This window comes from Ammospiza nelsoni, chromosome 5 (genome assembly GCF_027579445.1).
Source record: "Ammospiza nelsoni isolate bAmmNel1 chromosome 5, bAmmNel1.pri, whole genome shotgun sequence".
NCBI lineage: Eukaryota > Metazoa > Chordata > Aves > Passeriformes > Passerellidae > Ammospiza > Ammospiza nelsoni.
Window position 1 is genome coordinate 74,419,060 of NC_080637.1, and position 24,962 is coordinate 74,444,021.

General features: G+C 47.1%; 1 protein-coding gene and 1 long non-coding RNA gene across 16 annotated transcripts in view; both read left to right on the plus strand.

Annotated features, from left to right (window-relative positions):
• Positions 1–6,128: 6,128 nt before the first annotated feature.
• On the plus strand, positions 6,129–15,922 carry LOC132073557 (uncharacterized). Of its 2 annotated transcripts, none has more exons than XR_009418503.1 (3): positions 6,129–6,438; positions 8,498–8,763; positions 12,880–15,922. It is a non-coding gene; the product is annotated as an uncharacterized LOC132073557 (long non-coding RNA). The 2 variants fall into 2 exon arrangements; XR_009418502.1 differs by lacking the exon at positions 6,129–6,438 and adding an exon at positions 7,519–8,003.
• Positions 15,923–22,805: 6,883 nt separating this feature from the next.
• C2CD5 (C2 calcium dependent domain containing 5) overlaps positions 22,806–24,962 on the plus strand; it is a 55,476-nt gene continuing 53,319 nt past the window's right edge. For all 14 annotated transcript variants that reach the window (XM_059472281.1, XM_059472284.1, XM_059472290.1 and 11 more), the window contains exon 1: positions 22,806–22,902. In XM_059472281.1, coding sequence (XP_059328264.1) covers positions 22,813–22,902 — 90 coding nt within the window. In that variant the 5' untranslated portion in view covers positions 22,806–22,812. The remainder of the gene's footprint in view (positions 22,903–24,962) is intronic.

Here is a 24,962-nt window from a genome sequence, read left to right on the forward strand (position 1 = left end):
CCGCTGTCCCCTCAGGCGCCCGCCCGGCCCCTCAGGGTCCCGCTGTCCCCTCTGAAGCCCCGCTGTCCCCTCAGGCGCCCGCCCGGCCCCTCAGGATCCCGCTGTCCCCTCTGAAGCCCCGCTGTCCCCTCAGGCGCCCGCCCGGCCCCTCAGGCTCCCGCTGTCCCCTCTGAAGCCCCGCTGTCCCCTCAGGCGCCCGCCCGGCCCCTCAGGCTCCCGCTGTCCCCTCTGAAGCCCCGCTGTCCCTTCCAGGGTCCTGCCCGTCCCCTCCAGGGTCCCGCTGTCCCCTCAGGCACCCTGCCCAGGAGGGGATTTACCGATTTTACCCAGGACTCCTGCGGGACAGCGGCCGTGAAGGAATGCGGGCAGCTCCCGGCTGACCCTCGCTGGCTCGGAGTTACCTGCTGCGGTTCATTTTTAAATTCTTTAATTTGGTCCCGGCTTTTGGAAGCCCTCACCGCGCCTCCCCTCAGGGCGCGCACCTGCTCAGTGCCTTGATCCGCTCTTCCTACACAGCAGCTACCTTCTCTCTCTTTTTTTTTTCCCCCCTCACTTATTTCATGCTGGAAATCTTGTTGCCTTGAAGTTATTTTCGGCGGAAAAAAAAAAATGAAAGTCCTCAGATTACACCATAGCTTGTGTGGTGGAAAAAAGCGGGGGGGGAAATCCCATTTTTTTTTAGAAATATTTTAATGCTGCCCCTAATAGTCCTACGAGTACCTGCCTCCTTTCACATTCTGTGATTTTCCCGCAGAGGAAGCGCCGACCAAGAAGTTCTTCTGTAAGTACAACTGAATTGAGCAGGACGAAGACACAAAAACTATGTAAGAGTAATGGTCGGGCTCTGAAGAGCCCTGAGGAGCTGTTACTCTGAAACAGACCCAGGTCAGCAAATCTTTGATCTTTGTATTCTTTTCCATCTAAACTTTGATTCAGACCAGGTATTTAAAATCTTCAGAGCCAGGAATCTGCCTGGGAGAGCTCAATAAATAAATTTTCTTTATGATGTATTTTAAATTAAAATATAATGTTTATGGGTTTATGTTATTAGTGTAAATATGTTATTCTACATTTATAGGATTTTTCTATCGAGCATTGAAGGGGAAAGAACATCAGGATCTGAATAAAATTTCAAATCCCATAAAATTTGACCCATTTCTTCCACTAGCCCATTTCACTTTTTCTTCTTTGAAAGTAAGGATATTTTGAAATTTCAATGCTTTGAAAAATAGCTTTGTTTTAACACATTCACCTTCATATACTCCTTAGCCCTATAAGTCAATATTGCCATAGAGGCATGATATCACTCTACTACATCAAACATATGATTCATAGTGGCCTCTGCTTCTGCTTAGGCAGTTTGGTAGATGATAAACTAAGATTTATTTATAGATTAGGTCCAAAGAGATATTTTGTTGAAATAAAAAGGTTGAATGCTCCAGCTTCCAAATGTTAATTTCAACAAGAGCTGGTCTAAACAGAGATTCAATCTTGCTAATGCTGAGAATAATAAATACACCCACCAGAAGGTTTCAGTTATTAACTCTGAGAAGCCTTGTGAATTTACCCAAGTCTGATTAGATTTCCATAAGTTGTTTGTGAGTGTATTTTTAACAGAAAAGGGGGAAGCTGGAGTTCTGGTGCTTAGATTGCTCAGGAATGATCAGAGCTAACTCCTGCATGCTAACTATTTACAAAGGATGTGAAAGAACTTTGAACATTTAGGCAGCGGCACTCTCATCTTTCTTGTCATGTTATAAAGATATATCCTTTGGGCTTGTCCTCATGGTGCATTGGGAAATCTTAATTCCTGGGGTTTTATTAAAAAAATTCCTATTTTTCCTACTTCCTGTTATTTTAATCAATAAAAGTTACAGTTAGTTACTCACCTGGTTTCCTTCCCTTTTAACCTTTTGTTTCCCACAAATATTTGCTGTGTCCAGATCAAACCCCAAAGAAATGTGTTTTCTCTTCGTGCTTGGTACGTTTGCAGGTACACCCCACCAAACCAAACCCATTCCAAGGGTGGCAGAGATGTTCACTACAAGGAACTGGAGAAAACAGGACGTTTGCTTCTCTCCCAGGCCTGTGCCCTACCAGTCTGACCTGCTTATCCTCCTTGCCTTTTCGGCTATTCAGGAACCAGGTTGTGCCGTTTAATTTATTCCTACACTTTTCACCTTGCCTTTATGTCAGTGCTGGACGTTTATAAATACTTTAAAAAAAAAAAAAAAGGCATAAAGAGCAACATCAGGATGAGAACCAGTTTTAACTTCCCAGGTGCAGTTCACCTCTGCTTTCCAGAGCCAGTAATTCAGTACTTGCTTCAGGCCTCACTGCATAAAAGTGACCAGAAATAGGACCCCTTCTAGCCATAAGTAATTTTAACAGCATTTTGCAGAGCAGTGTTTCAGAATGCTTTATGTTGTCCCAATCTCATGAGTGAAAAACTGAGTCACCAAAAGGTTTAAATGTGCCATCAGACCAGACAGTGGGCTTGGACATAATTTTCTGATTTCCAGTCCTGTCCTTTGATCCCAGGATTTCTTCAGTGCATTCAAGCATATAATTTGTGTTCATTGTCCCACGTGTATTACTTGTGTCAGGATGAATCACATCTCTGTACACATGGTACAAAACTGTAAGTCAGCTCTTACATATTTATTTATTTATTATATTTTTGAAGTGCCTGGTGGCCTAGCATCCATCCAGCAGCATTCAACAGCATCCTAGCAACAACTCTTGCCACACAAAGTTGATCATTCTGTCATATTTATTGTGTTCCATAAACAGATTTTGTTTCAGTCTCGGGGAAGATGAGCTTGAAATAGTTTACTTTATAAAATCTTGACAATTTAAAAATTTCTTAAAGCTGCATACTGTTAGGTATGTTGTTGAAATGGTAGAAAGTCCTCTCTGGTGCAAGTTGCTTGACACAATAATAGGTTATAGCTTTTTCAAGTGTACTTTGAAAGCCATATGAGACAGAGTAAAAAGCCTCAAGGCTCGTTGCAGTTTCACAGCTGGATTTTCCAGCAGGCTCCCGAGTGTCACTCATGTGGCAGGTTCCACAGATAACCCAGCTCCTGACCACCTGAGCCCATTCCAGCATGGCAGTGGTGTGGGGCACAAGGTACTGTGCTCACAGGGGACAGGGTTCCAGCTGCCTGCTCGGGGTTTCACTGGGAATCTCAGGAGTCCTGCAGGAAGGTACTGTGCTCACAGGGGACAGGGTTCCAGCTGCCTGCTCGGGGTTTCACTGGGAATCTCAGGAGTTCTGCAGGAAGGTACTGTGCTCACAGGGGAGAGGGTTCCAGCTGCCTGCCCAGGGTTTCACTGGGAATCTCAGGAGTTCTGCAGGAAGGTACTGTGCTCACAGGGGACAGGGTTCCAGCTGCCTGCTCGGGGTTTCACTGGGAATCTCAGGAGTTCTGCAGGAAGGTACTGTGCTCACAGGGGACAGGGTTCCAGCTGCCTGCTCGGGGTTTCACTGGGAATCTCGGGAGTTCTGCAGGAAGCCTGGACATCTGTGAATGTCCTTGGTTACCTGCAGGGCCTCTCCAGGTGAGTTCCCTCTGTGCTGTCCCTGCTCATGAGCTGGGTGTGAGCAGTGACCCAGTCACACCCTGCTGGACACCTCAGCAACCTCAACAAGCCCCTGCCCCAGGCCTGCCAATTCAGCTCAACAGTGAGAGACAGACCTGATAAAACCTGCCCAGCTCACAGGAACAGAGACATGCTTGCACTGAAGCAGCTGCTAAATCCAAACAAGCAGCTGAAAAAGGAATTCTGCAGTTCCTCCATTTTCTCCATGCTGTAGGTTTGTTAGGGCTGTTTATAAAACAATATAGCCATGGCGTTAAAAGAAAGAAGAAAATAAAAATCTTCATTTTAGTTACACTACTCAAAAAATACCTGTACCAAAAAATAGGGATTAAACAAAGCAACACAAAGTCATAATTAAGGCCAGTGCCTGTATTCATTTTAGCAGATAAGGCTGTATTTGAAAAGCAGTTACAAGCTGACTGATCCTTGACTAACTTGAACTCTACATGTGTCCAATGATTTACCCTATGCTGGTGTTTTTCTCAAGGGCAACAAGTACACATCTTGCATAAGTGCCCCAAAGAGTCTACTTCAGCACATTTAAAATCTCTTGCATTCAAGAATAAATTCTCCTGCAACAATACAGGAGGAGGCTTTTGAATGGCTTTTGTACTTTTTAGAAATTTATGCTTTTCTAACATTTTATTGACTAATCAAACATTCTCCTACAATGAAAAATTACAAACATCAGCAATTTAAAACACTGTCTGTGAAAAGAACAATATCAACTATGCATTTAAATGTCATGCAAGCTGTAAAAGAAGCCTAGAATACTTTTTCCTCTTTCTAAGGTACTACCAGAATGTCATTGTGTATTCTCCAGTGAAATCTCTAATCAATTTTACAGTATAAAGGGGGGCAGGGGGGAGATGGCTGAACTAAATTAAAACAATTAAAAACTGTGTAGGGAATTATCTTGAGGGACTGAGAGCATGGTTATCACACATAAATGATTGCCACTCTACATTCAGCCTGAGTCAGAGAAAGGAGAGAGAAACCTCATGGGCTGGGAGCTGGCTGGGGGCAGATCTCAGGTGCTGGGGACCAGAGTCTGTAGCTCGGTGTCCCCAAGGCCCAGCCTTGCTCAAGCCACTCCCCAGGGACCTGCCTGGGTGACCATCAGCACCTCTGCTGGTCAAGGGGGCTTCTCCTCCTGTCCTCAGCCTTGCTGAGGCCACCTCTGGGGGGCTGTGACCAGTTGTGGGCTCCCCAGGACAAGGAAGGCTGGAAATGCTTGAGACAGCCCAGGGGAGGGCTGTGCAGAGCACTGGGAGCTCCAAAAGGGGCTGGGAGAACTGGGTCTGTCCAGCCTGGAGAAGGGATGGCTCAGGGGGGACCCCAACAACACCTCTCAAGGACAGAACTGGTGCTCTGGGGCAGTGGCACAAACACACACAGGAAATCTGTGCTTTGGAGGTGACAGGGCACTGGACAGGCTGCCCAGAGAGACCGTGGGGTGTCCTTACCTGGAGATACTCAAAACTCACCTGGACTCGATCCTGTACAACCTGTTCCAGCTGAGGAGAGAGGTGGGACCAGAGGATCTCCAGAGGTGCCTTCCAACCCCAACCATTTTGTGGTTCTGTGAAAGGCAAAGAAAGGTGCCAAAGAGGGGAGATGAGGGACAGAAGGGAAAGAGCAGGAAATTGCTGCAATTCTGTGTTAATGAGAGAAGAAATTGCTAAACTGGTTTATGTGTGTTCCTCACAAAACACCATTCCCAGCAATTTTCTTGGTAGTTTCAAGGAGTCAAGGACTAAAAAACCAGCAATGATGCAAAAGGTGCACTGTGTTCTTGTGCTTATGACCAGCTCCTTTCCATGAAATGGACAGATGACCAGGAGGACTCTGGCCAGCACCACAACACCCTTTCCATGAGCATTCCAGCTGGTGTGCTGAGGCCCATGTGTCCAATCTGGATGCTCTTTGGTGCCCCTGTGTGCACCTTCTCTCCAGGTCTCATTCCCACCTTGTCCAAATCCCATTTCCTACAGAATTAAGGTTAATGTGACCAGATTTTGTGTCTGCCCTCCATTACTGATTCAAGAAGGAGCTACTTTAGAATTTTACCAGGTCATTAAATACCAAGGATAGTTTTAAATCCTATCTTTGGGAATTACTGAACAGGCAGAGCCTACAACCTGTAGGTCATCATCTCAGGCTGCTTTTGAAAGGCCTACAGATTATTATTATTGTTTCCAGGATTATTTCATTATTCACCTTAAAGATTTTATTTACCTCAAGGCATTGGTTCTCAGGGGGCTGGCAAAAGGAGTATCGTGGGCACAAGAGAAGAACAGCTCAGAACAGCCTGATATTTAATCATAGGTTGGAAATATCTTTTACAGACTTGTCTGTTTGCAACTGTCACTAATCATAGACAATTACTAAATTAGTCAGCTTCATTTATATTTTTCTTAAGGGAGATCTTGGAACATTAGTTACATTACATTTCAGGTTTAAGGATAATAAAGCTATGTATTCCTCTTGGGAAAGTAAAACAATATTATGATTAAAAAATAAATAAAATATAACAAAATTATTGCAACTATACCAAAGGTAAAGGGCTCAACTTTGCCCAATTCTCTTCTTCCCTTCCACAGGGCTCCAGAGCTCTACAGCCACAGGAAGCACTGCTGGGGAGGAGAATTGCTTCCCTGGCTCCTGCAGCTTGGACACCAGCATGAGGCAATCAGGAGGGTAATCAAGGAGAAATGCATACAGGAATTGCCACGAGAACATTGTGTCTTACTGGGAGTTCCCAGCGCTACTGAAATTCAGAGTCTATGTTTTCTCAAAACAGCTTGAAAGAGAGCTGAAGTCTCAGGCAGTGTAAGCAAACACAGAATCTTTACTGGCTTTCCTAGATTCTGCTTCTTGCTCCTCTTCCCTTAAAATATTTTGGATCGAGTAGCAGATCCAGCTGTGCAGTCTGCACTTGAGGATGTGGAACACTAGCAAGGTTTGTGGCTTTGTGAATCCACCGAGCTTTTAACATGTGAAAGGCAAGGAATATTCATTCCAGCTCCCCACCGGGCACCAGGGGTGTGGAGCCTGCCTCTGATTCTTTCTGGCTCCTGGAATTTTGCATTTCTGTGTCAGCTGGGCCTCCCTGCCTGCACTCCCTGAAGGCTGAGCACAGAAAATCTTGTGCAAGCAGCTGGAGCTGCAGCATTTTGCTTCTGTGTGATCCGTGTGTCTATGGCTTCGGTGTCGTTCTGATAGCTCCATTTTTATCTAGATCTGAAGTTCCTCAGTCAGGAGAGTTTTTGTTTGGAAGATACAGATTTCCCTGGTATTTGTTACAATTGGCTGTATTTCGAGTATGTCAGGCGCTTAGTCAGCTGTTCCTGCAACTGAGACTTGTTTTTCTTCTTTTTATCCCTTTCATGCAGTGGAAAAAGTTTCCTGCTGCTCTCCCTACTGATATTTGATATCCTATCTCCAACTGATGCACATATTTAACTTTTAAAGAACAGCATGTCAGCTAGCTCTGCTAAATAAGGCTCTTTCTGGTTTTGAATTGTTTCGTTTTCTTTTGTTGTTTTGTGGTTTTTGTTTTCACTGAAAGATTATTTTGGAGGTATTATTTCTCAGAGGAATGACTTTTTCTAATCCATCTCCCTCTTCTTAGCAACAATAATTTTTAAAAATCAGTTGCTCATGCTTTGTAGCAATTTAATCTTTGTATTTATTTAATCTTCAGCATTAAAGGAATGCTTACAGGGAGCAAAGCAGCCAGTCAGCAGCTTTCTTGAATGTCTGCTACAAGTCATTATAATGCAAAAAAGTAGGGAACTTGAGAGATTTGTTTTAGTTTCTCTAGAAGTGTTTTACATTCTAACAGCATTCCTGATAATCATCTTTCCTCCTCTTTTTCTTTTTTTTTTTTTTTTACAGGAAATAATCTTTCTGGCCCCCACCAGCAACAGCTTACAGTGGGAAGCCACAGTGGGAAGCCATTAATACATAGTTATTGATGTTGTTATCAAAATGTATTACTAAGAGAAAGGCTCAAAGCTGTCCACTGATCTGTCCACTTTTTACCATGACTGTGACAAAAAAGCTTCCAAAGCATTCAGTGAACACTGACCTCCCTGCTTACCTTGACACATAATTTTTCCCACTGTCTTTGGGCACAGGAAGCTCCAAGTGAAAACCCCCAGGTACACAAAGGCAGGAGTGCTGAAGGAATGTTGGAAGGGTAGATGGACTGATGCTGTCCTCTGATGGATTCATTGCCCAGGTTCATGTGTTTATATAAAACCTGCAATGCTGTTCATAGCCCCTCATCGCAGTGGAACTGGTGAGAGAGCAGCTCTGGGACAAGCACTTCCAGTTCAGTAAATCTTTGCCTTCCTTTGCTTTGCCAAGTTGCACAAAGTCATTGGTTCAAGGTCAGTTTCTGTGTGCTTCGTAAAGTGTCCCCAAACCAGCTCTGACACAGCCTCAGTCAGATCTTTCTTACAGAGCAGCACCACAGTGTGATTGATGAAGGAAGTAGAACAAACCCAAATATCTGAACCTTCAGAAGCTACTTGAAGGAAAAAAGAAAAAAAAAAAAAAAAAAAAAAAAACAAACCACAAAACCAAACATACAAAAAATTCACCTTTAAAATCTCCTTGATGAATTTCAGGTCACAGCCCATTGGTGGCTCACTTTGTGCCAGTCAGGGTTTTACATTTCCTCCACCAAGAAGGAAAACCTTTCCAACACCAAAGTTGATGCCAAAACCTAAACCTCTGGCCAAAGCTATTTTCGCTACAATAACATCTCCTTTGCTTACTCTTTTGTACAGCAACTCCTTAACTGCTTCCAGAAATATTCTGGGCATTTGCTTCTCTCTGGTGTATTTTAATTTGCCCTTTTTATCTCTGTGTTGTTTTTCAGCATTCTTTCCTCAGTTAGCTGTTCACATTTGATCCTCATAATTCCCTGGATGTTTTCATAAAAAAAAAAAAAAAAAAAGAAAAGAAATAACAAAAAAAGAAAAGTGAAAAAAGAATTCTTCTCTTGGACAGAAAAGATCACAAATAAGAGGTTTTACCTGGTCAAAAGAGCATTGGAGAATCACAGAGTAGCGCAGAGTAGAACACAAATACAAGACAAAGCACTTTTGATGCAGTCGCTGAAACTACAACCAAGATCAGAAAAAGGTAAGAAAATTAAATGTAATTAGTACAAGGTTTGGGGGTTTTGAACACTTTATTGGGAAACACAACCTTAATGGGGCAGGGGCATGGCAGAAAAGCTGCATGGTGGAGAGCTTAGGCTTGGGTTGGGGAAGCAGCTGAAACAGCGCGGCGGCAGCAATGGAGAAGCCGTGTCTGTGACCCTCCTCTCCAAAAGCCCAAAGGTGATCCCAGCTGGACACGAGGAAAAGCTGCTCCGTGGGAGCACAGGGTGAGGGAAAGCACTACAGGCACTTAAAAAAATAAGATATTTCCACAGGTATAGTCTATGGAAACCTTTTCCAAAAACCAGTCATTACTTCTGTGGCCCTTATCAGCAAAACAGGGAATTCATGCAATAAAATCTATGTGAAAAGAATTTAGAACAAGTTAAAGAAAGGCATTTTTGAAGCTGAAATTGGCATATAGAAAAAAGTGCTTCAGGCACTTTAGGTAAATTTTGTGGCTGAATAATTTTAGAGCTGATGGTTATACATGCAGTTATTGCACGTACCAAGTTTAGGATAATTAAGATAAGGGTGATTAAAAGTCATTCTCATATAGTATAAATTAAATTGTCAAAACTCAGGAGGTAGTATTTTCCTCCAAAGTTTTTTATTGCACACTGTATATTTTTAGGGAATATTAAAATATGTTCACCTGTTTCTGGAAGCCTCTGCCTCTTGGCTACAGCTGGTAATAGCAGAGTGGGTCACTGATATCATCTGGCATTGGATTACTTTTGGTGTCTGTGGTGCAAACACACCTCTGCAGGAATTTGCAGTGACACCATATATTGCACTGTGGATATATTCTAAAGTATGCTAAAATACCCACGTAGCCATCTTCAGCACATTTGAAATTTCCTGGTTTGGTGTTGTGTAAGCTCTGGAAGCTTTCCTCCATTGAGCATTCAGAGCAAGTGCTGTGAGCATTGGCGTGGAGATCTGAGGGAAGCAGAGTGCTGCCACCAGCCCTTTCTGCTGCCTTAATGAGCTCCCAGCCCTGCAGAGGGACAATTCCCTGAGCTTCCCATGCCCAGGCACGGCTGGCACCGGCTGCTGCTGGTGTGTGCAGCTCACACAGAGCAGGCTCCATTGCTGCACCTCTGTGCCCGTGATTGCACTGCCCCTGGGCCCTGCTCTGCTCTATGGACCTGTCTGCCTCCCTGAGGTGGCAAACGGGCACAGGGAATCCCAGGTGTGCTACTGTGGTACCCTGGGCAAACAGGGAATCCCAGGTGTGCTACTGTGGTACCCTTGGCAAACAGGCACAGGGAATCCCAGGTGTGCTACTGTGGTACCCTTGGCAAACAGGGAATCCCAGGTGTGCTACTGTGGTACCCTTGGCAAACAGGGAATCCCAGGTGTGCTACTGTGGTACCCTTGGCAAACAGGGAAAATCCCAGGTGTGCTACTGTGGTACCCTTGGCAAACAGGCACAGGGAATCCCAGGTGTGCTACTGTGGTACCCTTGGCAAACAGGGAATCCCAGGTGTGCTACTGTGGTACCCTGGGCAAACAGGGAATCCCAGGTGTGCTACTGTGGTACCCTTGGCAAACAGGGAATCCCAGGTGTGCTACTGTGGTACCCTTGGCAAACAGGCACAGGGAATCCCAGGTGTGCTATTGTGGTACCCTTGGCAAACAGGGAAAATCCCAGGTGTGCTAATGTGGTACCCTGGGCAAACAGGGAATCCCAGGTGTGCTACTGTGGTACCCTTGGCAAACAGGCACAGGGAATCCCAGGTGTGCTAATGTGGTACCCTGGGCAAACAGGGAATCCCAGGTGTGCTAATGTGGTACCCTTGGCAAACAGGGAATCCCAGGTGTGCTACTGTGGTACCCTTGGCAAACAGGGAATCCCAGGTGTGCTACTGTGGTACCCTTGGCAAACAGGGAATCCCAGGTGTGCTACTGTGGTACCCTGGGCAAACAGGGAATCCCAGGTGTGCTACTGTGGTACCCTTGGCAAACAGGGAATCCCAGGTGTGCTACTGTGGTACCCTGGGCAAACAGGGAATCCCAGGTGTGCTACTGTGGTACCCTTGGCAAACAGGCACAGGGAATCCCAGGTGTGCTACTGTGGTACCCTTGGCAAACAGGGAATCCCAGGTGTGCTACTGTGGTACCCTGGGCAAACAGGGAATCCCAGGTGTGCTACTGTGGTACCCTTGGCAAACAGGGAATCCCAGGTGTGCTACTGTGGTACCCTTGGCAAACAGGCACAGGGAATCCCAGGTGTGCTATTGTGGTACCCTTGGCAAACAGGGAAAATCCCAGGTGTGCTAATGTGGTACCCTGGGCAAACAGGGAATCCCAGGTGTGCTACTGTGGTACCCTTGGCAAACAGGCACAGGGAATCCCAGGTGTGCTAATGTGGTACCCTGGGCAAACAGGGAATCCCAGGTGTGCTAATGTGGTACCCTTGGCAAACAGGGAATCCCAGGTGTGCTACTGTGGTACCCTTGGCAAACAGGGAATCCCAGGTGTGCTACTGTGGTACCCTTGGCAAACAGGGAATCCCAGGTGTGCTACTGTGGTACCCTGGGCAAACAGGGAATCCCAGGTGTGCTATTGTGGTACCCTGGGCAAACAGGGAATCCCAGGTGTGCTACTGTGGTACCCTGGGCAAACAGGGAATCCCAGGTGTGCTACTGTGGTACCCTTGGCAAACAGGGAATCCCAGGTGTGCTAATGTGGTACCCTTGGCAAACAGGCACAGGGAATCCCAGGTGTGCTAATGTGGTACCCTGGGCAAACAGGGAAAATCCCAGGGGTGCTAATGTGGTACCCTTGGCAAACAGGCAATCCCAGGGGTGCTAATGTGGTACCCTGGGCAAACAGGGAATCCCAGGTGTGCTACTGTGGTACCCTTGGCAAACAGGCACAGGGAATCCCAGGTGTGCTAATGTGGTACCCTGGGCAAATAGGGAATCCCAGGTGTGCTAATGTGGTACCCTTGGCAAACAGGCACAGGGAATCCCAGGTGTGCTACTGTGGTACCCTTGGCAAACAGGGAATCCCAGGTGTGCTAATGTGGTACCCTGGGCAAACAGGCAATCCCAGGTGTGCTAATGTGGTACCCTGGGCAAACAGGGAATCCCAGGTGTGCTACTGTGGTACCCTTGGCAAACAGGGAATCCCAGGTGTGCTATTGTGGTACCCTTGGCAAACAGGGAATCCCAGGTGTGCTAATGTGGTACCCTTGGCAAACAGGGAATCCCAGGTGTGCTATTGTGGTACCCTGGGCAAACAGGCACAGGGAATCCCAGGGCGTGCTGGAAAAGGTGCTCACAGCAGGGACTACCTGCAAATCCAGATGTAAAGAAGTAGCACAAACACTCCTGAGACCTCACATGAAACACCAGGCCCAATTCAGGCCTCATGCATGAAAAAACAAACCAGAAATAGAAAACAAGTACGGATAAAGGAGAACAGCATACTGAACTAAATGCAGACCCCCTATCCTCCTGGAAGAGAAGCTTGGCTGGTTCCACCCAGGAGCAGCAGAGCTGTGGGGACAGAACCATTCATCACAATGCACAGATGTGTCCTGAAGGCAAAATGTACGTTTGGGCCATAAAACAACACTAGCGTGCAAAAAACAAACCAGACCTAAACTGATACTGGGGTATTGCAGGAAATTTCTAATTGTGCACAGAGGTCCTAAAACAGACTTCAGATATGAGCACTGGGGACAAGAAATGTCTCAAACAATAACAACAACAACCCACCACAAAAACACACACACCAAAAAAACCCCAAAAACAAAACAAAAAACCAAAACTCCAACCAAACAGCAAGCATGATTAAATCACAAGAATCCTAATCACTGTGTCCTCTTTGAGACTGAGTCAAAAATTGCAGGTTGCTGCATGCTGGTCAGTGTAACATCTGTAAGGAATACCAGACATTCCCAGGAATGCTGGAGCTGTGTTTTAAATTCAGCATCCCAACATTTTCAGTTGTTGGAATTTGGAATGAGGAGATCTATGCAGAGAAGCATAACCCAGCATACAGCCAGCCCAGCCCCAGCCAAGGGTTTTGATACTTCTGTGCATCTGACCATCTGGTTGTAACAGAATTATTCTTTTTCCAGATTACTTTTTAGCTGCACCAACTTCAACAACCTGATTTTGTTCATCACTATTTAGATGCTGCCAGTTACCAAGGCTGTGAGTGAGGATTGCATTTTAGTGCATAACAAAGTCTTTTTCAGTGGCTGTGTGAAAAAGGCATGGTGTCTACCACCATGAACAGAAAATGAAAGTGGCACAAAGCTGGTTGAGGAGGGGAAGGAGCCACTCAGAATCACAGAGAGATTTGAGACACAACTTCTCCAACAGCCTGCTCTGGTAGCACAGCCTCAGCTGGGAAGGAGCAGAGCTGCAAAACCTGCATCTAAAGACTGAGCTGCTGCTCCTCTGCTGCAAGCAGATCACAAAAAGTGTCCATGGAAACCATCTTTATGCTGCTTATCTAACAATCCCTGAGCAAAACCCTGGGAAGATGTGAATTGCAGAGGACGGGCAAGTACCTGCATGGCAGGGGGGTCATCATCCTTTGCACACCTCTCTGCTGGCTCCCCACCCTGGTGGCATCACTGCCAAAGACATTCTGTACATGGCAGGTACTCAAGAAAAACTCTTCAAATCTTATCTGAGACACTTTGTGCTTTTTTAGACTTGGGGATCTATGCTATCAAGCTGTTTCCCCACACATGCAAACAAAAACGAGGTTAAAATAATATTGGGTCTGCCTTCATTTCAAAACAATCCTCCAAAACTAAGTGAAGGCTGATGAAGTGATTAATCTATTGATTTGAGGCACTGAAACTTAACACAGTGCTTTGAGATAATCTCTGGCATAAATGGAAAATCACTGGAAAGGAAAGACACAGATAAAGTAGGAAGCTCCACGTACTAGCAGTTAATTTGTTGGATTTAGAATTAGGCTTCCACAGACCACAGCTCTGCTTTGTAACCAATTCTTGGAATGGTTGTCCCTTGCAAACTGATTATGTTCATTTCTTCACTCACAGCAGTAAGATCAGGAGCCCAGTAAGTTTTCATACCACTGAAAAGTCATCTGTGAAATATCTCAAGACTGGGAGTGTAAAATTATGACACAAATGTAGTGAACGTGTTCAAAAATGAGGATGGATGTACTGGAGTATTTTTATTCCTCCTTGCCTTTTTCAGAGTGCTAAAATTAGCAAAGGGTGGTCTGTTCTTAGTCCTGATATTAATAACAGCAAAATAGTGGAGATCTTTCTTACTCCAAGAGCCTAAATTTTGGGATACAGTTCTTCAGAATGGCAGTCCTATACCTGTGTACATGAAAACTCTCAGGTAGCTACTGTAGAGAGGGACTTTTTTTTGTTACTTCTTAAAATACAGTCGTGTGTCTCCTTATTTTGGTTTAATATTAGTTTAAGTTTAATTTGGGTAAAGTTTTCCCAGCTGCTAGGTGCTTTGGGGGTAGGAAGATGCACAGTCACTTAGCAGAGTTCTGTATAATTAAACAATTTATTTAGCAAGCATTTCTCAAGTCGTGCTGTTCATAATAATCTTGGCTAAGAAAATCAAAGCAGCATCTCCCTCAGCGGTTATCAAGAAATGATTCCAAGGTGATGACAATAATTCTCCCTACATAAAAGCAGAGAAAGGCAGCACAGGCCTGACAAATGAGAATTTTGGTGCTTTGAAGGCAGTCTGAAGACCCTGTCCTTGCATTTCAAATCCCCATAAATTTCTGCTACCAGGGTCAAATGCAGCACTGGAGACAGCTCTGCCTGCAGTGAATTGAGACGCTGCTCAAAGAGCAAGCACCAATGAGAGGTTCCTCCTTTGGCAGCTTGTACTGCACAGGAGCTTTTACCTGAGAATTAGGGTGGTAAACAGAGTTTGTTCAAATGGCTAATGACCAAGAAAGTGAACTGGGTAATTCCTGTTGGGTAACAAGGGATGATCCTTCTACCTTCTTTCCGCTGTACACAACTCACTTCTATGAATGCACAGAGATATATAAATTAAGAGTTTTTAAAAGGTTCGTGGGGTTATCCTGCAGCTCTTGAACTTTTCTGCGTTGTCTGTGAATGGACAGTCCCTTCTGACCTCAGGTGGGAATGCATTCAGGAATAAAGATAGGTCCAAAGTGAACATTGGCTTTGTTAGAGTTATTCCTCCTGTTAGAATTATTCCTTCCGTTAACCCATCAGCCCTGGATAAGGAGACTCAGAATTCAGATCCTGAGCCTCTCCAGTCTCCTCTGGCTTGGCACAACACAAACCCCTCTGTATCACGTTGTGACAACAAACAGGTATCGCTGTGTGGACACAAGCTTGAATTCCACCTTTGTCGGCGGCTGGATGTGAGGCATCCCATGTGAGGCTCCTAAAACCAGAACTCAGTGCTTTGCTTTGTTAATGAGTTTTATTTTTGATACATTTGATACTTGAACATTTAATAACTCACATCACCATGTCCATTTCAAATGGAACACATGAAGCAAAAGCATCACGTGGTTATTGAGCAGCTCTCACTCCATGTTTTGAATAAGATTATAATCCAGCTTAATGTCTTTAATGCACCAGAGAATAGCTTGCATATCTTGTGAAGTATCTTGAAGTCCACTCTAAGGACAGTTTATGCAGTTACCTCAGTTAAAATAATCTCCCTGGCAGCCCTGAGGAGCAGCACTCCTGTGCTCCTCCTGCCTGTGCCACAGCTGTGCATGAGACGGGGACAGTGGCTTAATCAGCATTACAATGTTTCAAAAGTGCAGGACCATCACCTTTGATCGTGACATCAATTGCAATATAGAAATACAGACATTCATTAATATGCCCATGGTTTGGTGTGGGACCTGAATAAATGATATATTTATTACATTTAGGCAGGAAAAGGAAAAATACCAACATAACATAACATTACACAGTGAAATGTAACATAACCAGCAAATGTAACTGTTTCAATAACTGTGGAAGTGTAATACATTTTACTGGCACAATTAAATATCTCATTTGTCTCGACTCTTAAAAGCAAAAAAGGCAGAAATTCTGAAAGTGTCACTGAAGGACTATTTATATTTTAAGGCTATAAATACTGCTGCTGACAAGTGCATGAAATTAAATTATTTACTAGGTGTTGGCTAATAAACTAGGACACTGTACGTGGAAGGACTCTGAGCAGCTATTATTATTCTGGTGTAACTCAAGACGTGTGTGGAGCACGTGCCCGTGGTTCTGATTCTCTGGGAACTGATACCCCCGTTATGCCATTGCCACTCAGAACCAGCACCGAGCCATGAGCAGTCTCATTTCCCTCACAGAACTGGGAGAAGGAGAAATGAGATCACATAACTGCCTGAGAATGTGCCATCAGATCCATTGCTTGATTCCCCTGCAGGCAACTGCATTCATTCCTGTGTTACTGAATATTTATTTTATCCAACCTCTTTCAAGGCTAGATGGAAATCGAGACCTTCAGACAGCAATGGTACAATGAAACAGAATTATAATTATTATTATTTGAATGGCTCTAGTTTTACAAACTGCTTGATATGGACCAAACCCCACACTGCTGAAGTCCACATGGATTGACATGAGTAGACTGCTGGAAAGGTGTCACATTCAGAGGAATACAGAGTGCTGAGATCTCATTTCCAAAGGAAATAATTTCCTTTGATATACAGGAAAAAAGTGTACATAAAAAAAACCCCAGAAATATAATTTTAGGACTATGACATATGGGTTTTATTTTTACCCCCTTGAATGCAAGCCTTGAGAATAATTCTTGGCTTCTTTTTTCCTTAAAGGACAACTGTGTTTTATTTAATCCACTAGATCTTCATGGGAATATTACTGTGAATATTACTGGAATTAGAATTCATTGGATAAGCTTTTTTCCTACATATTATAGGGTATTTAAAAGACACATAGGCGTGGAACTATTTTGTGGTGGAATTGGCAGTGTGAGGGTAATGGCCAAAATCTGACCCTGCAATTTCCTGTGCTGATGGTAGCTGAGAGATTGCTCTTTCAAAGAGTACTTAGGACAGCAACTGCAGCAGAAACAGGGCCAGCATCTTCTGTGGGCCAGAGCTAAAAAGGATTTTTTCTGTGCTTCAACAAACTAAAACCCCTCCAGAAAGTTTCTCATTTGTTTCTGTTGAAATCATCTCAAGGCAATGATATCCAAAAGCACTTTTCCCTGTGGAGAAGAGACAGCCCACCACAGCCCAGGTCCTGCTGTAACCTGAGGAAAACCCAGAGCACCACCTCCTGAACTGCATCTTGAAGGGTGGTAAACCAATACAACTGACACCTGCCCTGATGGGGTGGGTCAGCAGACTGAAGTTACCTCCAGAGATAAGGAAAACCTTATCTCTCAAGTGTCCATTTCCAAACTAAGGGTTCAGCATGCATATCTACCACAAACTCTTACTTGAAACTGGAAAAGAAGGGACACCTGGATCGTTGCCTTTAAGTGGCAAAATCACCCACAAAAAACTCTGCTATTTTTCTGACACTCACCATTCCACACAAGATGCCTTTAATGCTGTGATTAGCAATATTCTGGTTGATTAGTTGAGTTACAGTGCCATCCAATACGTAGCAACACCTGCTCAAGTGAGACAGTGCTGCTCTTTAAGCACACAGTAGCTGAAACAGGACTTCCATGGCCATGACTTAGTAAAACATCATCACTTGGGCAGAAGGGAAAGGCCTCGTCAAGAGGCCAGGTACTGAAATGCAAAGTCAGGTCTCACATCTCATTTTTTCCTTACCATGAAGAAATGCCTTTTAGTATTTTCTGTGGAGTTCTGGCATGTACGCACTATAGCTTTAGTGTCCAGTATATCCATTATGTTTGCCTAGAACCAATGGAGTTTAATGCTGTTTTGGAAGCCCCAGGTAATTTATAAATTCTAGGGGTCTGAGTACACTTTCAGCAGCCCCTGCTACCTTTCCCAAGTCCCTGCTGGCCCTAGGGAACTGGAATGCCATTGGTAGGAAAGGTAGAAAGTAACATGTTAATTTATGGAAAGCCAGTAGAGAAAATCTGCCAGTATAGAAAATCCTCAGCCCCAAGGAAGGTCTAATACACCAAGCAGGTTTCTCACTTCATTAAATCATATCTAATCCATCTTTCCAAGTGCCTGAAAACCAGATTGGAACTGGCTCTTCAAAATAGGCAATTTCTGATTTCTAGTCCTTCAGCTAACAGAATCTTCCATCAAAAAAGCTGGATCCTCAGAAATTTTTCAAGAAAGAAATATGCATTCCATTAATCCCTGTACTTCATAATCCCAGACAAAAGGAGACGTTCACTAGGCAACATCTGTGAAGCCAGTTAGCAAAAGCAGCAGATAAACATGAATTTTGCCAGAAAGAAAGAAGACATGACAAAGTTTACTTTAATGTTGTTTTTACTTGTTTGAAGTCGAGAATTTATTCTATATTCCCTTATTTTGGGCACTACAACAGTGTGCCAGAAATGAAAAAATGCCAAACAACGCTGTACCTAACACGGACAACAGGGAATGTTGGGGTTTTAGTGGTCCCACCTGCTGGCAGATATTTACTGTAACAGGGAAGTTAATAATGGTTGTGTTCACAAGTAGTGTAGTGGATCAGTGGCCCCACTTTTGGGGTGAAGCAGTGCTGAGGACCCACCACCCACACCACACACAGTTCTGATGGATTATTTAAGCCTGGCTTAACTTGGTGCCAGGGCCCAAATGCCCTAAAACACCTACAGAGGGTATTTGATGTACTGCTGCCTCACACTCCTCGGTCGATATGCTGTGGGACTGCCCGATTATGCTAGAACAACATTTCTATGCCAGAACAACATTTAAGTAGGTGAGATCAGGGGATTCCACTCAAAAAGTTCATTTCTGCTCTAAACCAAACCCTTCACATCAGTAGCACGTTTTGTGCTCCTGACTTCCTTCCTGGGTCTTTGCTCTTCACGGCTGTCCTGGTGTCGGAGTTTGGGACTTTTCCTTTCGTTTCTTTCTCTCACGGAATTCTGCTCCGTCCGTCGCTAAGGTCGAAACCACAACGAGCGATACGAGCGATAGTGCAGAGAGACGAAAGGAGCGGCCACGGGATGGGGGCGGCTGGCTGGGAACTCACCTGGGGGACAGACAGACGGACAGACTGCGGGATGCGGGCTGGGTATCTGGGCTGGATGCAGGTTCCTGCTGCCTTCTCCCCCGTGAGTGGAGCTGTTGCCCTGGAACCTGACTCACGCCACCTCACTGAGAAGGACCCTTCACCATCTGCTCGGGGCCTCGGGGAGAGCCCCGGTTCCTTTCCCCCTCTATGGGAGCCTCTCCCGGCCGTGCTCGGGAGCCGCTGCCCAGCCCCGCCGGTTCTCTCCCCGTGTCCGGTTTTGCTGCACCGTACCCACGCACCCCCGCCCATGGGGACCCCCGCAGCTCCGGCCACAGCTGCCGAGTTTCTGCTGCCTCTCGCCTTCTGCCCGGAGGGCCCGGCCCGCCGTTCCGGGGCTCCCGCTGCCGCCATCCCGTCCCTCGGTCCATCCATCCCGTCCGTCCGTCCCCGCGGACGCCGCCGGTGGCACAGCGCCGCCTGGTGGCGCGGGGCAGCAGCGCCGCCGAGCCCGCAGCGCCCCTGGCGGCGGCGGCCGGAGCTGCAGCCGGGCCGAGCCGGGTCTGTGCCGTGCCGTGCCGTGCCGTGCCCGCCGGGGTGCCGTGCCGTGCCGTGCCGTGCCCGCCGGGGTGCCGTGCCGTGCCGTGCCGTGCCCGCCGGGGTGCCGTGCCGTGCCGTGCCCGCCGGGGTGCCGCGCTTCTCTGCCCGGCTGCACCGGCCAAAACCTGCCCGGCCTGCCCGAAAGCGCCCTGGTTTAAAGCTATAATATTCCGAGGGAAGGGGGTCACATTCTGCATTCCCGCCTTCCTTGGCACACACCTGTCTTTCGAAGCAAGGCACCTGCATTAGGAGCAGTCTCAGAATCACAGAATCGTTTAGGTTGGAAAAGACCTCCAAGATTGAGTCAAACCCTGGACCATCACTACCTTGTTAATTAGACTAGAGTGCTGAGTGCCACATCTGTGACTGTGTTCACAGGAGTACGAAGATGAAAGAAGAAACGAAGATCTGATTCCATGTTTCAGAAGGCTTGATTTATTATTTTATGATATATATTACATTAAAACTATACTAAAAGAATAAAAAAAATTCATCAGAAAGCTAGCTAAGAATAAAATTTTAAAAAAATAGCAAAAACTTGTGGCTCAGAGAGTCCGAGCCAGATGACTGTGATTAGCTATTAATTAGAAACAACTACATGAGACTAATCAGAACTCTACCTGTTGCATTCCACAGCTGCAAATAATCATTATTTACATTTTGCTCCTGAAGCCTCTCAGCTTCTCAGGAAGAAAAATCTTAAAGAAAAGATTTTTCATAAAAGATGTCTGTGACATCACCTCAAGCACCTGCAGCAACAGGGACTCCATCCCTTCCCCGGGCAGCCCATTCCAATGTTTGACCACCCTTTCCATGAAGAAATGCCCAACCTGAGCCTCCCTGGCCCAGCCTGAGGCCATTTCCCCCTGTCCGTCCCTCCTGCCAGGAGCTGTGCAGAGCCACAGGGTCCCTCCGAGCCTCCTTTCCCCCAGTTCCCAGTGATATGGTTTGCTTGGTGTATCACACTCCAGCCCACAGCATTATTGAGTCTTTTTGTAAGATTAGAAAGGGGAAACAATCCCAGCAGATCTGGCTCAACACCTGAGGGGCGCTTAGGCAGAGCACAAGGGCTCCTTTCTGCTCCTCTGCTGAGCAGCCCAGCGGCGCAGCCACAGCCCCAGGGCTCTTGGGGAAAACGCCAATTGCTTGGTTTTAATTTTTTAAAAAAATTAATAGTAATAAAATGGTTTAAAAAATAGTAACACAATCAGAGTAATAACAATTTGAACATTATGAGATAATAGAGACAAAGGGTTACTATGCCTCCAGGTACTTTTTTCTGGGCAGCATGAGCCCAAAAAAGGACCCCCGTTAACACAGGATTAACCCTTAAAAGCAACAGCCTGTTGCATATTCATACACCTCATCCATGATGCATAAATTCCATTCAAACACAGGATTCTGTCTGGTCAGTGTCAGCTTCTTCCTCTGAACCCTAACAGCGCCTTCGAGGCGGGAAGAAGTTCGTTTCTCCTGATAATGGAGCAATAAATTCTCCTTCTCTGAAAGATTCAGGTGTCCTGTGGCTGCTATATCCCTGCAAGCCCTTTCTTTAAAAAAAGTATCCTACATAGCATCGTTTCTATCTTAACAATTTTTATTACCTAAAACTATATTTGCCATAGCACTTAAGAGAATTGAAACAGCATTACTTTGTAACACAACACACATAATATTAATTTTAAAATTTGCGAAAAGCCAATCATAAAATAGATGCATTTTTCACAGGTCTGACACAGCCCCCAGGGTCTCATCCCACCTGCAGGAGCACCCTGTCCCAGCCCCGGCCCCGCTCCGTGCCAAGCTCCCGCAGTGCTATGCCCGAACAAAGGGCTTTTTCAGGCATCACAAAGTTACAATCCTCCTTCTCTGATAGCTAAACTCCACCTAATCTACCCGTAATCCCGCAAATACTGTAAATGTTTGTGTTTCGGTTAAGAAAACAAAACAAAGCGATCCCACGGGCGGGCAGGGGGGGTCGGGGTGCTGTTTTTGGAGCCTTTACAGGAGATTCCCACTGAATGCCTGGGGATGCAGGCGTGCTCCCGGCTCCCTTTGAACCGGGATTCATGGGAGCAGCTCCTTCCCAGGGCGGGCAGGGCATCCCGGGGGGGCACCGGGTGCGGGTTTCGGGGTGCGGGACGGGGCGCATACGGTGCGGGTTTCGGGGTGCGGGACGGGGCGCATACGGTGCGGGTTTCGGGGTGCGGGATGGGGCGCGCAGGGTGCGGGACGGGGCGCATACGGTGCGGGTTTCGGGGTCCCGTCCGCTCTGGCGCGGCCATCGACAGTTCGGCACTCCACCGGTGCCCGCCGCGGGCCCATCAAGCAGCCCGAGCGCAGCACGGCCCCGAGGCCGCGGGCGCCATCATGGAGCCGGGCAGGGCGGCCCCGCGGGTTTAATAAAGCCGGGCTTAGGGGCCGGGCCTGCCAGGAACAGCCTCAAATACCGGCACGGGTGGGCGGGGGAGCGCCCAGAGAGAGGCTCTGCGGGGAAAGAGCTGGGAGTGGCGCTGGGGCACGAGCTAAGCACGGTTATCAGCCTGTCCTTAGCTGGGAGCGCCGGTGGCGTCCGGGGTACGGCCGGCAGGTGAGGGGAGGCATCCTGCCCTTCAGCCCCAGCCAAGGCACACCTGCACGGCTCCCCGGTAAGGAGGGACAAAGAGCTGCTGGAGAGGGCCACGCGAATGATGTGGGCTCTGGAGGATCCCTAAGGAGGAAGGACTGGGAGCTGGGCCTGTTTATTCTGGGGAAGACTGAGAGGGGATCCCATCAATGCATGTAAATATCTCTGATGGCGCCAAGAGGACGGGGCCAGACTTGTCAGGGGTGCCAGTGGCAGAACAAGGAAGTGAAGCACCAGGAGTTCAGCAGTGGCCATAAAGCGAAGCACACGTTTAATCTCAACACGAGGAAGCGCCTCCTTATGCTGAGGGTGGCAGAGCCCTGGAACAGCCGCCTATCGCGGAGTCTCCCTCTCCTCAGGAAAACCCCCAAGCCAGTTTCCCTGTCCCCTGCTCTGGGTGGCCGTGCTCCGGGGGGGGCTTGCCCTGGGTGCTCGCCCGAGCTCCCTTCCACCCGGCGATCCCCGGGTGATCAGACGCCGGAACGAGCTCCCTTCCAGTCCCCGTTCTGGGACTCCCTTCCCGCCCGGCAGTCCCCGGTTCCGGGGCTCGGCTCCCGCCGGCCGGGGCGGTGCGGCCCCGCGCATGCGCAGCGGCGCCCGGCGCTCCATGGCACAGGCGCGGTGGCGCTGCCGCTGCGGCCGCGGGAGGAGGAGGAGGAGAGGGGGGGCGCGGCGGGAGGAAGATGCCGGGGAAGCTGAAGGTCAAGATCGTGGCGGGGCGCCATTTGCCGGTGATGGACCGCGCCAGCGACCTCACCGACGCCTTCGTGGAGGTTGGTGGCGGGGCACGGCGGGCCGGGCCCGCGCGGCGAGGCACCTGCCGGGCCCGAACGGCGCTCCGGGAAGCGGAGCGGGGCTGTGGGGCACGGGCGGGAGCCGCTCCGGGAAGGGGGACCGGCTGTCGGAACGGGCCGCCCGGGGCTGCAGGGGCGGGAGCCGCTCCGGCAAGGGGGACCGGCCATCGAGCAAACGCCCGGGCGGTGCGGCCGCCGGCCCTGGAGATGCCCGGGACTCGGTGCCGGTGTGCCCGTGGTGGTCGGGCACAGCTCGGGCTCGGTGATCCCACAGGGCATTTCCAGCCCGACCGGGTCTCTGATCAGACAGACGTGTTGCAAGGAGGGTGGCCAAGTAACAAAACCATCTTTGAATCAGTTGTGTTGCTGAGTATATGACTAACCAGTGCTTTACTTGGACAGGTTTTACTTTTAAGGCCAATGTTCGTCTTTCCTTTTAAAACATTTGAAATACTAAAATGTTTTCAAAGGGGGCTTTTCATCAACAGACACTAATGTTTATGTGCTTAAATCACTTTATTGCACCCAGAGTATCTAGCTTTAACCTTCTTTGCAGTCACGTAGTTTGCAGGCAATATGTAGGGTCTTACTAGGAAGGGATTGTGAAATAAGCTGAAGTGCAAAGTGGAATTACTGAAGGCCCAGGTTGGATGGGGCTCTGAGCCATGTGCTCCAATGGGTGACATCCTGTGCCAGGGGGTTTGAATGACATGGACTTTCATCCCATAGGTTTGGGACTCTGAGAAAAATCAGAGCTATTTAAAGATGGTGTGCTCTGGAAATGCATGTCTTGTACCCCAAATACTGATTGAAGTGTATCACAAATGAGTGGTTGGCACAATACTGGAATTAAATAGGAAGACAGAATGCCTTTCTAGACCTTTATACACTGAGAAATATGATGCTATTAATATAAAAATAAAATTTGGGTATGTAAGTCCTGATTTAATTTGGTGCTGAAAAATTTGGTTGCTGTTAGACTCTAAGGACATTGCTTAATGGGAGAGTAAGCTGGTGGTCAAGTGGGGATGTATTCCAGACTTTCAGTGGAGCAGAAATAGTACATAGTTTTGTTTTATTAAATGGAACTTAGTGTTTCACTGTTTTGTCAGCTGTTTCACGGGTCAGGTTTTAATTTTTAAAGGCTTCTCTTGCAGGCTGCCCGTTAATCCAGTCTGAAATTACAACAACTCTGATGCTTGCTACTAGGAGACAGGGAAAACAGGACTAGCAAATGCAGTTCTCTGAGTTTCATTGGCCTGGTTTTACTCTGTGTCAGGAGAAACATCTCTCCTCCTCTGTGGGTCACTGGCTCCTGTCCCGTTCTCGGCTGTTTTTATGGCCTGGAAAGGCTGGGGTGGCCTTGGACAGCCCGCGCTCCAAAGGACGAGAAGAGGCTTCAGGTTTTTTCTCGGTCTTCAGTGTTTATTAGTTTTTGTCTACAAGATTTTCTCTCAGCCCGACAGAGGTCCGCACAGCAGCCAGCCATGAGCACACTGAGAGCCCTCGGGGTGGTCACTTATCTTTATACCCAAAACTACCTATAAGATATTTACCTATTTCCCCCAATGCCTTTCACCCTTATTGACCAGTGCACTTTTAGTAAGAACCAATCCCAAAGTGCCAACATCACCACAGAAGATGGAGGCCAAGAAGAAGAAGAAGAAGGAGGACAGGACATGCCCCAATTCCTCCATCTTACTTCTCTAGACCCCCCTGTACCGAAATTCTAAAACCTGTGTTTCACACTATAATTAACCTATCCCTTCACCATTTACCCCAGTGAAATCCTCCCATCCTCATACAGCTGTCGTCTCCTGTGCAGGATCAAAGTCCAGCCACCAGACACTTCTGGCAACGTTCCAGGACCTCCGAGCCCCCCAAGGGTGGTCTCGGTGTCTCTGCACATCAGGACTGATGTGCTGAGATCCCACAGCTCCCAGCCCTACTGTCAGTGTAGCAAAGCAGGTTCTTGAAATTATATAGTAAAATGCTAGTGTGGCAAAGAGAGAAAATAAACATTTTAATCAAGATCAGTT